Consider the following 14029-nt stretch of genomic DNA (forward strand, 5'->3'; position numbering starts at 1 on the left):
TGGCACAGCTGCTGGCTCCCACTGCCAGCAGACCCAGTTGGAACCGCTGCTCAGAGCCCCTCATCTCTGCTGGTCAGACAGCCCAGGACATGAATCACAGTGGAGCTAACAAGAATGAGGGTGCTCCTTCCTGGAGGCAGCTTCTCCTTCTTTCCTGGAGGATAGCACACAGACCTGAGGTAAGATGCTGTTATCCAGGCGGCCAAGACAAGCATTTCCAAGTCCAGAAACACAAGGTTTTTACACCTGTCACTATGCTGTCTCTTAGAGAGAGTAACAGAGCTGATCTTCCTGTGGTAGTGTGCCAGTTTCAGCACACAGGATTCCTATAAGGGCAAACTTAACACTGCAGAACCACCCTGTAACAAGCTCTCTCCCTTGTGTCGACTTTGCTTTGCACTTATTTTCTTATTTGATGCAACTTTTAAAAAAAGTTGCTGAAAGCACCACTTAGTTTGCTACGATTCTGTCGCATTTACAGGAAACGCAATCACCTACTACAAGCTGCCAGCGCAGCTATTTCAGTGAGTTTGCTAATTAGCCTGAAGTACCTGACTGAAGCACGGGCTGGAACTGGCCAGACATGCAGATTTCTTCCTGCTTCTGACGCACAATGCGCTGAATGGCTGGGGGGAGGCCACGCGGGTTGCGTGAGAAGATCAGGGAGTACCCATCATCACAGGAGCCGTCCTCCTTTAAACTGCGGCAGGCATAGGTAATGGCATAGTTATCATAGTCGGTGTCAATCACCCAATAGTTGTCTCCTGAAACATTAGAATGCACATGTTTGTCATGGTGGGCAAAACAGCAGAGGTGGACCTAGTCATTCTGCAGGGAGATGCCTCCCTTCAGCACGTGGCAGGGATAGCTTCCCAAAGGATCTAAAGTCACCTCCCGCATCCAGCTTATCTCCACAATATGAAGTGAAGAACTGGGACAAGCACAGGGCATCTCGAGACCATGTTGCTCTCCATGATGCTCAGTGCATTTTCACCTTTGGTTTCATAGGCTAGAAGTATTAGGACTAGGACTTTCCAGGTTTTCAATGAGAGAAAATCGCTTCATGTTTCTCGCTCAAGCGTGGCGGGGGCAGAGCATACAGATTAAATTTTGGCCATACAGCTTACATTTCCTAGACAAATTCTATGATTCTATGATTCTATGATTCTATGACAAGAAGTCTCAGTAAAACATGCCTTCTGTTTTCCAGCCTTGCTCAACTAACTGAGTTTTGATGTGGCTTACCTGCCAGTACTAAGTGAATGTACTTCTTTCTTATGCATTAGCAGGCCAAGTCCCACCCCACAGCTGGAGTCCCATAGCTAGGGCATGCTCAGGCGCAATGTATGGGATATGCAGGGTGCATAATTGGGGTTCAGCACAAGAAGTTTCTGCAAGAGGGACTTCAGTTAACGGCTCCATTTTGTGGAGTCCTGCTGTGTCTGTCTGAGGAGAACTGCACCTTGCTGCTTGGGTGCAGATGTGGATCCACATGCTGCGTCCCATTAGCTATGAGACATACAAGCATGACTGGCCCTCAGCACCTTTATAATGACCACCACAGAGCCCACAAAGTATTGCTTCCCTAGGTTCAGAACCCCAGTTGGCCGTACAAAATCTGTGTGCCTGGCCCATTGCCTCTAAGCTGCATCCTCCCTGTTAATACATATGGTGTATAGGTGGAGTCTCTAGCGAGTCTCTGGATCCTGCCCTTTCTGTGGAGATAAAAAGCACTGTTTGGATAAAACGTCCCTTCAAAAAATCATGCTTTGTCTACTTGGAGTGATCTGAGCTCAACTGTTTTTTCCTGCTCATGTACTGAACCACAAAAATCTGGGCAGCTGTAAGCTATGCACCAACACCGTGGGGCTGGAGGAGTTCGCTCACCACCGCTGGAGAGGTAGCTGGCCAGGCCCTGGTAGGTCATGTACATTTTTGCCGGAGTGGTTGGGTCAGGTACTGTGTACTGAGCAGCCATGTCAGCACAGATCACCCAGAACCTGAAACGAGATCCATGAGATTGAAGGTAAAATCCTATGGCGTACGAGCTTCAGATGGGTGTCGCTTACTCAGGACTCGGCAAGAACCAGGCTACAGTCCAGCACAACTGCCTCAGGAATGGGTGTGGCCTTTCCTAATGCAAAATCGCGGTTTATCATTAAGTAATGCAAATCTGTGACAACACCCCCTGCATCATGTCTGGTCCCCCCCTCTGCTGTGTAACTACACTGTGGCTGGGACAGTGGTCTGACCCTCCTTCAGCTCAGCAGGGTTTTTAGCACCCATTTCTGTACATGCAGACAGCCACCAAGCCAAAGGATGGATGCCATTTCTTGGGTCCCTGCAAGCAGTTTGCAGAGTGAGGTCACCTGCATTTGGGCTCGTTTGGGCTCATGTGCTGTGTGGAAGCGGCGAGTTGGCCCTCCTCTCTCTAACCCTTCCTAGCTCTCTAGGCACAGGGATGTCTGTTACAAGCACGGAAATAATTACAGCCACTCTGCTGGCCAAGCTAGTTAAAGGCCTTCACACAGGCTGTGGGAACCCTGTAGGTGCCTGAATGGCCTTGTCTTCATCGTCTGTTTCTTCTAATGCCCTTCTCTGGTTGGCATCTGTTTGTTTTCAATATCACCTCCATCTTAGCACGGTTTGTCAAGCGTTACCTGGATTTGTGAAACAGTGGAAGGGTCTTCATTCCCTTCCTTGCACGGGCTGCGCTTCTCCTTTACCCTGCCATTGCAGAAATAAATTCCCGGCAGCCTTGAGACCTCACTTGATTTCTGAGGAGTCCTTTCAGGAAGCTTCCCACCCGCACTGCGTGGCATGCCCGCAAAGCTTCATTTGCCCCATCCCGAAACATCCTGGAGTGCTGTGCTGTTAAGACTTACAAGGTTCATACCCACCTGCTCTACTCTATTATTCATGCAGTTAGACAGTTTTTGGTAGTTAACGCACAAAAGAACTAGTGCTAGCCTACTGGAAGCCCCAGATTTTCTTTCATACACCCAGAAAACTATTTAATCCATTTACATGCTGTAATTTCTTATAGCAACCTTGACCAACAGGCAAAACTCTTAAGCTTCCTTCCACCTGTCTATTTAGGCATCACAATGGCATCCAATAGTTAACCACGTGTTTTCCTCGGAAGTACATCCAACACTGTGTTGAAAAATCTGTGCAAGTAATGCTCACTCACACTCCTCTCCTTCACCTGAACCCCTCAGTGAAATGAGAGTTGTCCTGCCTTGGCACCCCAACAGGCTTCAGTAGCTCCTTGCTCTCGGTTGCAATTTGTTTGCCTAACTGCTCCATCTTTCAAGATTTGACTGTATAATTCACTTTATGCAGTAGTTTTGTGATGGACCCAGACCAGAGACAGGCTGAGAAGTAACCCAGGACTCAAAAGTGTCTAACCTCTGTCTTCTAGTGTATTACTTTGATAGAACTTCCCTTTTTCATGAAGAATACCCAGTCACGTTGTGTGGTCAGGGTAGATCACCATCCATGTCCCCTTCCTCTAGTACCTCAGGGCAGCAGCTACAGCTGAAAGTCAAGAGAACTCACCCAAAAAGCTTCACTCGGCCTTTGGAAGACGCTGTCATTGTGCCATCTTCCTCCACGGTGTATTCAGCAGAGATATTGTCCTGAAGGAAGAGGCCTTCTGGATCCTTCTTGGCCAGGGCATACCATTTCCCTGCATACTAACATGAAAGACTATTAATATCTGGATTAATCACCACGGCAAATTAGCACAAAAGGATTTTTGTACATATAGTGCCCTTCTGATTACTCATTGCCTGCCCTATGCAGAAAGTCTGAGTTTGTGTGGGTGTGTAGCCCACAGGCCCTGCTATGCTGTCTGATGAGCCCTCGCCTGCATGCCAGGAGTGGATCCAGCAGCTCTGCGCTTCTGTGTGCAGGTGCTCGTTGTCACATGAGATGTTCCTGCCACAGTGACCCCACGCTGAAAGCTTCTCCCATCCCAAGGTGCCTGCTGGGAGTCAGCCTGGTTCTCCCCTGTTTCTGTTCAGGCCCCTGCTTTTCCATGGAAGTTGCCATCAGCAATACCAAACTGCAGCAACGAACACCTTAGCGAGGTGGCTGCAGACACTCTTGTCGCTGCTGGGGGCCACAGTTGATCTCCAACAGTGGAAAGGGTCTACCTAGCGAAGCAGAAAGCAATGACTGTGCACTACGAAGAGGAAGGGATGTACTGGGGAGACTTGCAGCAGGAGGAAATGAAACAAGATTAAGGGGAAGAAAATTTCTAGGAAAAAAATGGGTCCCTGAAAATGTGCAAGCAGTATCTAGTCAAAGGAAAACAAGATCTAATCAGGTGACTGACAGACAGGAAGGCCCTCAAGAGTTAACATTATCATTAGAAATATTGAGGGAACCCGAACTTAGCTGTGTTAAATTCAGTTCTTCAGTGAAGCTGATAAGATTTGTTTGGCAAGTTACATGCTTAAGCCTGAAACAGAGTCCATAACTCCCAAATGCAGGAGCCTGAGAAAAAACTTTGACTTTTTAAAAATTGGATATTCCCAAAGCTCTCCTCAGACACGAGTTTGTTTCCAGCAAAGCCACTCTTGTACAGGGGAAGGGCTTGCCCGACCCCAGCTGCAGCTGGAAGTGATGTTTGCTGAGGGACGGTCAAAATAGGTACTGGCACACCTGTCTAGACCTTTCCAACACCAAGTTAGCCCTGATTTCCTCCTCAAAGGCAGACAGATTAAATGCTATGTTTAAATAAGAGTCAGTCTGTGTTCAGGATCCCAACTAGATAAATTTTCAGTTTGGTATGACTCCCGAGAATGGAGGGTGGTGGATGCAAGTCCTCCAGGGCATGTGTTTGGGCTTTCTCTCTGATGGGGATCTAAATTGTTTCATTCATGGGACCCCTCAGAGCCAAGATCTATACCGAGCTTTGAGCTAACAGAAAATGATGTCTAACAGAAAAACGTCCTTGACTTTGAAGGCCAGTTTTACCATAATGCTCAGAAGGTTAACCAGCAGTGAGAAAAGCAAACTACAGGAACAGTGTCTGAGAGACAGCATACGAAACGAATTAAATTCTTGGTGTGGAACCCCTCTAGATTAACACAACCCATAACCTGGAAAAACAGTTTCTATATGAAGCTTCTTCACATATACTGTTAAAGTAACCATAATTACCCTTTTTGGATCAAAATTGTCTTTCACAGAGAAAGACTCCACTGCACAGGTCTGAGCTAGGCTATATTCCACAGTGGAGAAGATCGAGGCCAGGAAAACATATTGTGCGTACTTCATTCTGCGAGACAAAAGCAAACATGGAGTTTTATTTCACGTTTCACACCTACCCACCAGTAGGTGTGGGTAGCTACTGCTGTGCCTACAGATACATTCCCCTCATTTTAAAACTAGCGTCTTTCCATGCTGAATAGACTACCAACACCTCCACTGAGAAGTCACTGGGTCATTGTGCCTACATCCAGCCAAAACTGAGCATCAATGGCAATTACTTTGCAGGAGTATTTTGCTTGTCAGTAGTAGTATTGTGGTTCATGATACTTTTACAATATAAATTATGCTAGACTCTGGATAAGGTTGGTAAGAACTGATAAAAATGTGAATTTTTTAAATTTTTGTTTTCAAAAGAAGAATAATGTTCTGATGAGCTCTGGTAAAAAACTGTAAGTTTTAAGGATGCTCTTTCTAAGTTTTTCATGGTGAGTATCCGCTTGCTTTCAAGCCAGCAAAGCTGTGTTCTTTATGACCAATTCTCGACACTGAAACAGGCTCTTCCTAGCTGGCTACTCTGATGGCAAAATACATCTTGATATTGTCTGCCCTCAGACCGTTTCCTTCAGAAACATGACAGAAAATATTCATTTTCTAGAGGCTTGATCTGTCATTGCAGCACAGCCATAAGGTGGCCATGGCTTTATTAGTCTCCTTGGATATCCCAGCTCATCTCTATCCCATTGTATTTGTTTCTTACACTTTGGGAAGAGAGCACCTGCATATACATTCTTGCAGAGTATTTCACCTTGCATACCTGTTCTGATGCCAAGATAAAACACAGTTACCCGAAACTTGCCTGCAGCATCCAAGCTGAGCTACCAACCCAGGACTTCCAAACATGAACAGCTACTCTGCTCCCAGATGCTGCCATGCAAGATGCACTACCCTGCTGCAAGAGATGCTAATCTGACCCACCTCTTCTGAAGAGAGACCTACCTGTTGGGTTAGAGATGTTGGAGATCCCCGAGACAACTCTCCTTCAGTCTTTGCGCTGCAGTCAGCAGGAGAGTTTTGTGTCAATTGCCCTCCAGCTGCCTTTAAATAATGAATCTGCAAAGTCACTAATTGGTTATTTTTGCTCGTGTGCCTGAATAAAACACTTAATCTTGGATAATCCATTATGTAAAAACCAACTGTAATCCTCACACTGGTGGGTCTGACTGCTACACTAATACAAACACAGCTTTTACATAATGGAAAAAGCTGCCCAGAAAGCTAATAAGTCTGCTGATGTGATTGTACCACACCTTTGTCTCATTGCAGTCTTTCTGCTTCTAACACGTGTTAGGAGAATAAGCACAGAGCATTATCCAGAGAAACTCATGGACTGTACATACTAATCTGCACGGGCACGTGTTCATATTTGACAACTTGCGTGTGGTAGATAGATCTTCCAATGTCTGCATCATCAAATTAGGGTGATCCTGATGTTATCCATTATTTACTGGGCAGGGGGGAAGTGCAAAAAGAAAGATTTGCCTTTATGTTCACATCAAAATCTTGGGGTCCTCAGTTCTTCTGTGCACTGAAATATCTTTATACACATTCTTCCCAGCTCATCTTATCAACATTTCCAGTTACATAAATACTATAGCTCTCTCCTTCCCAAGGTGTTCGTCCTAGAAGCCTTCCATGGGGATGAAATAAGGCATCAAAAAGATGAGAAGGCAAAAATGACTAGGAAAACATTTTTGGTAGCAAACTGTGCCTGCCATTCTTACCATTTCCCTAAGTGCCCAGAGAATCTCCCCAACTGGAAAGGCTGCCCACATACTCTTTCTACCAGGGCTCACTTGGGAGATGGAAGACTTCAGACGCTCATCTAGATGTTATCAGCACTGGCAGTTACTTCTCTCACTGAACTGCTGGGTGCTGGGGGACCCTTGGACATACCCACTAGGGATGACTCTATAGTTCCTACAGAGTATGCCCAGAAAATCCTGAACCTCCTGGTTCTGATCCAACAACCTGGACATTCAGAGTAAAAGTAAAGCCTTCTGGATGTGTTGGACTTGTTGCAGAGATCACTTACAGTCACTTGCCCAGAAACTCCTGAACAGACGCACACAACCTCGCCCCATAGGTGCTGTGAACTGTGTTGCTTTCCAGGCAGCTTGTTTAGAGTTGCCTGTTATGTGGGAAAGCCAGTCCTTTCTTGCTACCAGAGGAAACTTTGCTTTGGCCTCTGTAATCTTCCACTTACATTTTAGAGAGAGGCAATGGTACTTTGCATGGACATGTCTAGCAGAGCGACCGAGCTAACCCTCTTCACACTATCTGTGTGTCTTCAAAGGCAGCCTGGGGAAGTTCACGGGGGAGTGACCTGCTGGTAATGGGGAGAGGAAGGTGGAAGTATCCATCCCAGCCCCAGGGTGACCAGGCGTAAGAGCCACAGCGTGCCCCTCTCTGCCTGCTGGAGGGTCTGGGTGCAGCCTCCATACCCTCCCCAGCCATGGCAGGGCCAAGCCATCACACCCCGTGCTCTCGGCTCTTTATAAGTGGCTTTCTTTGAGGCAGGCAAAGCACTTCGGGGCTGGCCAGTGCTATGCACAATGGACCCTTCTTCCCCCTGAGCATTTTAGCTGCATTTATCCAGGGCCACCAAGACCTGGAGGTGCTGGGAGATGGCACACACCCAGCTGCTGCAACGAGGTACTGGCTGCTATGTGTCCTGGGCAATGTGGATCTACCTCCTCCTGCCTGGACCCCTTAGCCTGATTTTCTAGAAAGGTGCCAAACAGCCGTTTGCTGAACTATATCCTTCAGCTACGGCTATCTGCTCGCCATATGTACCGTGTTCCAGGGATGAGCAGGGTCCCTGAAAGGATTGCACAGGTCTGGTGGCCTCCAGGACTATGTGAAGATAACCAGCTCTGTTAATTCAGGCACAGCTCATTACCTATGGCCTTGTGCACACAACGTGCTGCCTACCTTCAGCTGCCCTCTTACACACTCCTTACATTTGTGTCTTCTTCACCAGCAAAGTTTACTTCATTTAGAGGTGAAAGGAAAATCAACAGAAAGCTCATTTAATTTCTGTAAAATGCTTAGCCACTGAAAGAATGACATAAAAAAGTAACTTCTTAAACTGTTTTTGGGGGGCTAGATGCCCACTAGATTTTCGAAGGACTTTCCCCTGACACTGAATCCGAGTGCAGAGGTGTGTTTTTCCGCCCTGACATGGGGATTTGAGAGAGAATGAACTGCAGTGTTTTCTGTAAATTAGAAGGGCTTCAGAACACTTATCACTTCATCTGTTTCCAACAAAACAGATTAGTTTACGTCTGTGTGAGACACAGGTGACACTCGAAGCCATGCTTAGGTGACCACTTAATCCCCTGGGGATTAGAGACATGCTAATAATAGCTAATCACAGCACAAGATTTTGGTTGCTGGCCATAACATCTGTCACTGCATTATTTGCTGTTTGGAGCAAGAAGGAAACAAAATCAAACTTCATTTTCACAGTATTGCAGTAGTTTGTGCTGGGCATCGGAAAAAAGAAAGGAAGGCATCAAAACATTGAAGCATATTCCTGGGCCTGTTAAATTTGGTGTAATGTGAAACAGATCTTACAAACAAAGGTGCACTGCAGCATCTGGCTGTCAAAGAAGATACCCAAGGACCTGTTTCAGACCTGCTCATCAAAACTGGAGTTTTTTTAATAGAAGAGGTGGCCTGAACAAATAAAACATATGTTCAGTGTACTAGAGACAGCAGAGGAGTAACCAGTAGTTGTAATAGCCTGCAGTAAAACAGATATGCAGATGAGATGGTTAATCCTATCTTCTACCCTACCCTATGAAATACAGCAGCAGCAGTTTTGGATTTCCTACCCCTAGCAGCCCCCCTCCTTCTGCCTTATTATTGGAATAAGCATTGGGTAAACTGCTCTGGGAATTACTGCAATTGCACTGCCGGCTCAGATTTAGAAACATGTGCTAGCTCAGCAGCCGATGGCACAGTATGAGATCTCTAAGTAGCCTCCTGCATCAGGCACTAAGTTCCCTGCTGTCCAGCAGGCAATCAAGCTGTGGGCTTGTTTACCAGAGTGCTGAAGAACATCTACATGTAGATGCATTGTGAATCACCCTGGACAGCTATTGTAGTGGCTATTGCACCGTAAGTCGGGAGGAATTCCTTCTTTAGCTTTACATCTCGTTTGTGCTGCCAAGGATGTAGGACTTTCTTCTGGGGTGTCATGCGCATGTGCCTGTATTGCTGGGGGACCCACGTCCCAGTCCTAGGTCTGCCGAGGACCGAGAGGACAGCAATAGTGTGCTCTACTCCCTTACCAGAACAGGAGGCAGGAGAAGCAAGTCTTTCCCATAGCGGCACACTGCATGAAGGCCGTTGGCTAAGAGGTTCTTGGTTTCTGTGACTTCTGCTCATAAATGCTGACCTTTCCCAATGAAGAGAGTGATGCAATAGTGATCAAGAGGAAATAATTTGAAATTTGTTTCTCTGTGGTTCAAGGGTAAGGTTCTTGGGTGTGTTACATCATTAGATAAAAAATCATATAAATCACTGCATTATGACTTTCAAGGCGCCATTCACATACCTCACAGCTTTAAATGACATAAGCTGAAAGGCACCTTTCCCTTCTGGGGTACGATTGTGCCATTCTTGCTAAACATATTGACTGACAGTTGGTAGAGCAAGGGCTCACATGCTCACGTGCACACTACACATCTCAGATACAGAGAGACACGCATATACCCTCAGTTTGCAACTGAAAACAGGAGGCTGCTCAGAGCAGGGAGGCGTTGAGGAGCCTCAGCTCCTCTGCCGCAATGGGTAACCAGCCGGGGTGACATGGTCTTCTCAAGGCCATTGTCAAGGGCTTGGCAGCAAACGAAGTTACAGCCTCTCTCCCAAACCCTGCAGTATCATCTTGCAGCTTTGGCAGCACAGGGTGAATGCAGAGCTAGCTAAAATCTCTCCTGAAGTGGGATCTTAACATACAGGGATCTGCAGGCCAAAGAGGCAGATCGGTTTTTGTGCCATCTCCCAGTTTCTGCACAACGGTATGGATGATGTTTGCAGCTTTATCAGTGAGCTGCTGCATTTCACTCTGCAAGCCATGACAGTTTCCCTAGTGAACCGTTGCTACTCTGTACCAAAAGACCTTTTCTGACCATCAAATAAAGAGGTGGACATTTTGGTAGTTGTTTTCTAGTACTTACTTCGAGGTATACTGTTGACATATCTATATACATATCTAGTATTTACTACAACTGAATGGGCCATTTGCAGACATTGGAGGGTTTATGCATTTTCGTTGCAACACCTGTGTAAAGATACGTTATTTGTCTGTTCATGCCAACACGGCAGCTCCTGGAGGGCAGAGATCAGCCCTTTTGGCTCAGGAAGCCTGGAGAGCCTCCCTTTTCAAAGTGGGCGAGGAGAGTGGCATCTGCAAACATGGGGGGAGTTCAGCTCTCTGGGACTAAGGTCTTTGCACCTGAAGACAGCTGTAGGGTATCTCCAAGGCCTGATCCTATTGTTCTCCAGGGTGAAGGCAGGAAGAAGGGGGTTATTCCCTTTAGGCAGCCAGTACCCCCTGCCGCATTTTGCAGTGAGGTAACAGACCAGAGTTTATTTAATCCCTAGTGTTATTCCCAGGATGCCTTCCAAAACCAAAAGGCACAACAGGTATGTGAATGCCCCTGAAGGTGTAAATTGTACATGTAGTATTCTAAGTCTAGTTTCTTTTCTGTTCATGCAACAGAAGCAGCTCAACACCAAAAATACATAAATAACTCTATAGGCTCTCACTTGTTGCGAAGCACGCTGTAACCGCAGAACATATGTCCTCCGCTACATATTGCAGACAGTAAGTGCTGCCTCGAGATTGCTCCAACGAGATATTTACAGCTCCTTACATGGCACGCATCTGAAGGTGCTTTACAAAACTGATACTGCTGGCGCAGAGCTTGAGTAGTCCTGGATAAGCCAGGATGTCCATGCCAGCCCTGATGATGGATTTAAAAGCTAAAACCAGAAGCACAAATTACCAAAGCCAGGGGAATCTGTAGGTGCATGAAGCCAAAGGCCATGAGCCAGGCACCGGTCCTTAGTGAGCATTAGAGGATACAGTTTCCGTCTGCAGCAGAAGGCAGAAACAGACTAAGGAGGGAAGGTTTAGGCCAGAGCACCTCTCTGCACTCCAAGGAGAGGGCAGTTGTGAACCTGAGGCTGATTAACGAGTCACAAAGCTAGAGAATAAGCCAAGGGCTTTCACATACAGCTGCATTTCAGCTTTTTATCTCTGCTTCCTCTGTGAGAGAAAAGGACAGACTTTGATACTTTGGTACCAAAGACACTGCTTTGGAAAAGGGAAAAGAACTGTGAGGTTTTTTCCTAAGCTATCAAAGATGATCAAATTACTATTCTTCTTTTTCACAGAGGATTTTGTTTATTTGTTTTATGCTTCAAACAGCTGATTTTCTTCGGTGCTTCAAGACCTGAGATGAGGTGGACAGACCTTCCATGGATAGGAAACTTCACTGTTTTTAGCGTGACATGGTTTTCTTTGGCTGAGGGCACTTACATAGCAAAGCAATTTATTTTACAGAGGGGCTCACAGGTTCCAGTCAACTCTCAGGGTCCCAAAGTGTTACGACTTCTGTAAACTGGCAACCAGAATATCCTTGGCCCAGAGACCAAGCTTACATCCCCTTCAGACTTAGCAACAAGCTGGAAACACTGAAAATGGCAGTGTTGCCTCAAAGACATTACCAATGCCCATTAAAAATACCATCACTGCAGCAACCTCTGCTGCAGGAAATGCACATTAAGCGTCCCTGTGCCCGCAAGGAAAGAAGGAGGAGGAGGAGACAGGCTGCACTGCGCCCAAACACAATTAAAACCCCTGCGGGACTTACTGCAGGTCTGTGCCTGCAGTCCCACCATGGGGAGCTACGGCCACTCCTGTTACGACCTGCGGAACACTCATATGAGCAACCCTGTTGCTAGTCTCTGGAATATGAGTACTGGCTTCCTCTTTGCTGCAGCCTTGTACCTACCAACGTTGCACCCCTCTTTACGCTGTTCTGATGTGTGCACTGAAACTACACAGTCTCTCCCAACTTCTTCTCGTTGATTCTTGGCTCGACCTCTTCTTACCCATGGTGACTACGCTTGGTCCCACACTTCTGGTTGCCCAGTTGTTCACAGTAGTCGGTCCTTTGAGTTAAAGCCACCTTCTGTGATTGCATCCCTGTGCTGCGCACTGTCATCTCATCCTGGCAAGGCCTGTCCCTGACCCCCCTCCATTCTCGTTATCTCGGTGTGCCTGCAGCCTCCTTCTAAACTCAGCTGAACACATATTTCTCTGAGCATCTTCTGAGCCTGGTTTAGTCATCGTCGAGCAGTTGTGTTGAGAAGCACTCAGCATCGCCTGTTCCTATCTGAGTAGCGAAAAGCAAACTCTGAAATACTCCCTGTGGGATCCTTTCAGCCTTGATTTCCCCCTACCCAGCAGCTCCCCTGGCTTGCAGAAATGCTTCTGTCCCCTGGATCTTCCCTGATGAGATGCCCAAGGACTTTCCTCAATACCAGTTCCAGAAGTACGAAAGGGCTTTTTCTCCTGGCTTTTGCCCTGTGGACCTCTTGGCTCATCACCACTCTTTTTAATCACTGTACTCTCCAAGCTTTCCACATTCCTTCCCAGGTTTCAGCTCTTGGCTGTTTCCACAACTTCTTATAGTCTCAATAGCCCTTTCTCCTTCCTCATTACTTTACCATCTCTTCTCGCTCTTTACCCTTGAAGTTAAAGTCAGTTTCTCTGCTTCACTTCTTTTCTGCTGAACAATCTTATTCTCTGCCTCTTTGTTTGCCATTGTGGCCATGTTTCCCACAAATCACTTCACTCATCTGGGATGCTGCCCTCTTATTCTGCAGACATCTACAAAGCTTTTCTTGGAGCCTCTTCTCTCCTCTTCATCATTTCATGGCATTGCATGAGCAAACCTACTTCTGGGTAGATCTGAGCACCTATGTTGTGTTGTTAGTGCTCCTTATTAAAATTTCATGTGTTCTACCATTGCATTTTCCTTAATTCCATGCCCAGAGTATTTGGGGAAGATGGTTGCACACGAAGCACACATGGTAGAGTTTGGGAAGGGTTCAACAATCTTTTTTATTCTTCGGCTTCACAGGACATTTGACCGACTAAGTAATCTTCTTATTCGAGGTTCGGTGATTTGTGCTAAGAGCTTTGGATACAATCTGTCAATTGAAAGATAACAAACTCATGTAGTCTTCTTGCAGAAATTAGCATTGCTACTGTATTGTAATATATTTTTTTAATCGAGCCATATCTCCATAAATTTAAAAATAAATCAGTGAATTTGAATAAAAAGAAAAGAATCAGTGCATGTTTACAAGGTATACAAGAAGGATAAAGACAAGAAGGCACATCGCCATGCCAGGTCTGGTGATATTACTCAAGGCTTAGGCACATTTCTGGTCTTCTGCTATGGCAAAGATAAACTTTTCTCACAGATGACTCTCAAAAAAACAACAGCCAGACTTGCCAAATCCGAAACTGACTTATGTGCTGGAGTGTAAGTGGAGGGCTGCCACTTTCAGAAACTGAGAACTTGTCCTGGAGCACTGGGCAGTGCAGGGTCCAGCCTCCTACACACTACTGTTCCCTTGAGTGAAGCACCTCCTGTATAGCAGGTGCTCTTATACCTCCTCTTAAGACCAGGCAATTATTAAAACAAAACACCCTCAAAAC

The 14029-nt window shown here is 46.2% G+C and overlaps 1 protein-coding gene across 1 annotated transcript; it reads right to left on the reverse strand.

Annotated features, from left to right (window-relative positions):
• Nucleotides 1–537: 537 nt before the first annotated feature.
• Nucleotides 538–5289, reverse strand: LOC104374180 (purpurin). The gene is made up of 4 exons (XM_009980232.2): nucleotides 5173–5289; nucleotides 3562–3698; nucleotides 1888–2000; nucleotides 538–764 (listed from the first exon to the last, which is right to left on the reverse strand). The coding sequence occupies exons 1-4, from the start codon at nucleotides 5287–5289 to the stop codon at nucleotides 538–540; spliced, it is 594 nt and encodes a 197-aa protein (XP_009978534.2).
• Between the last annotated feature and the right edge of the window lie 8740 nt (nucleotides 5290–14029).

The sequence above is a fragment of the Tauraco erythrolophus genome, chromosome Z (genome assembly GCF_009769465.1).
Source record: "Tauraco erythrolophus isolate bTauEry1 chromosome Z, bTauEry1.pri, whole genome shotgun sequence".
Classification (NCBI taxonomy): Eukaryota; Metazoa; Chordata; class Aves; order Musophagiformes; family Musophagidae; genus Tauraco; species Tauraco erythrolophus.

Coding starts and splice junctions, on each gene's coding strand:
- LOC104374180 (XM_009980232.2), bottom strand. CDS start 5,289: ATGAAGTACGCACAATATGTTTTCCTGGCCTCGATCTTCTCCACTGTG. Junction 3,699..5,172: donor ACAATTTTGATCCAAAAAGG/GTAATTATGGTT, acceptor CTTTCATGTTAG/TATGCAGGGAAATGGTATGC. Junction 765..1,887: donor CAGCTACCTCTCCAGCGGTG/GTGAGCGAACTC, acceptor CTAATGTTTCAG/GAGACAACTATTGGGTGATT.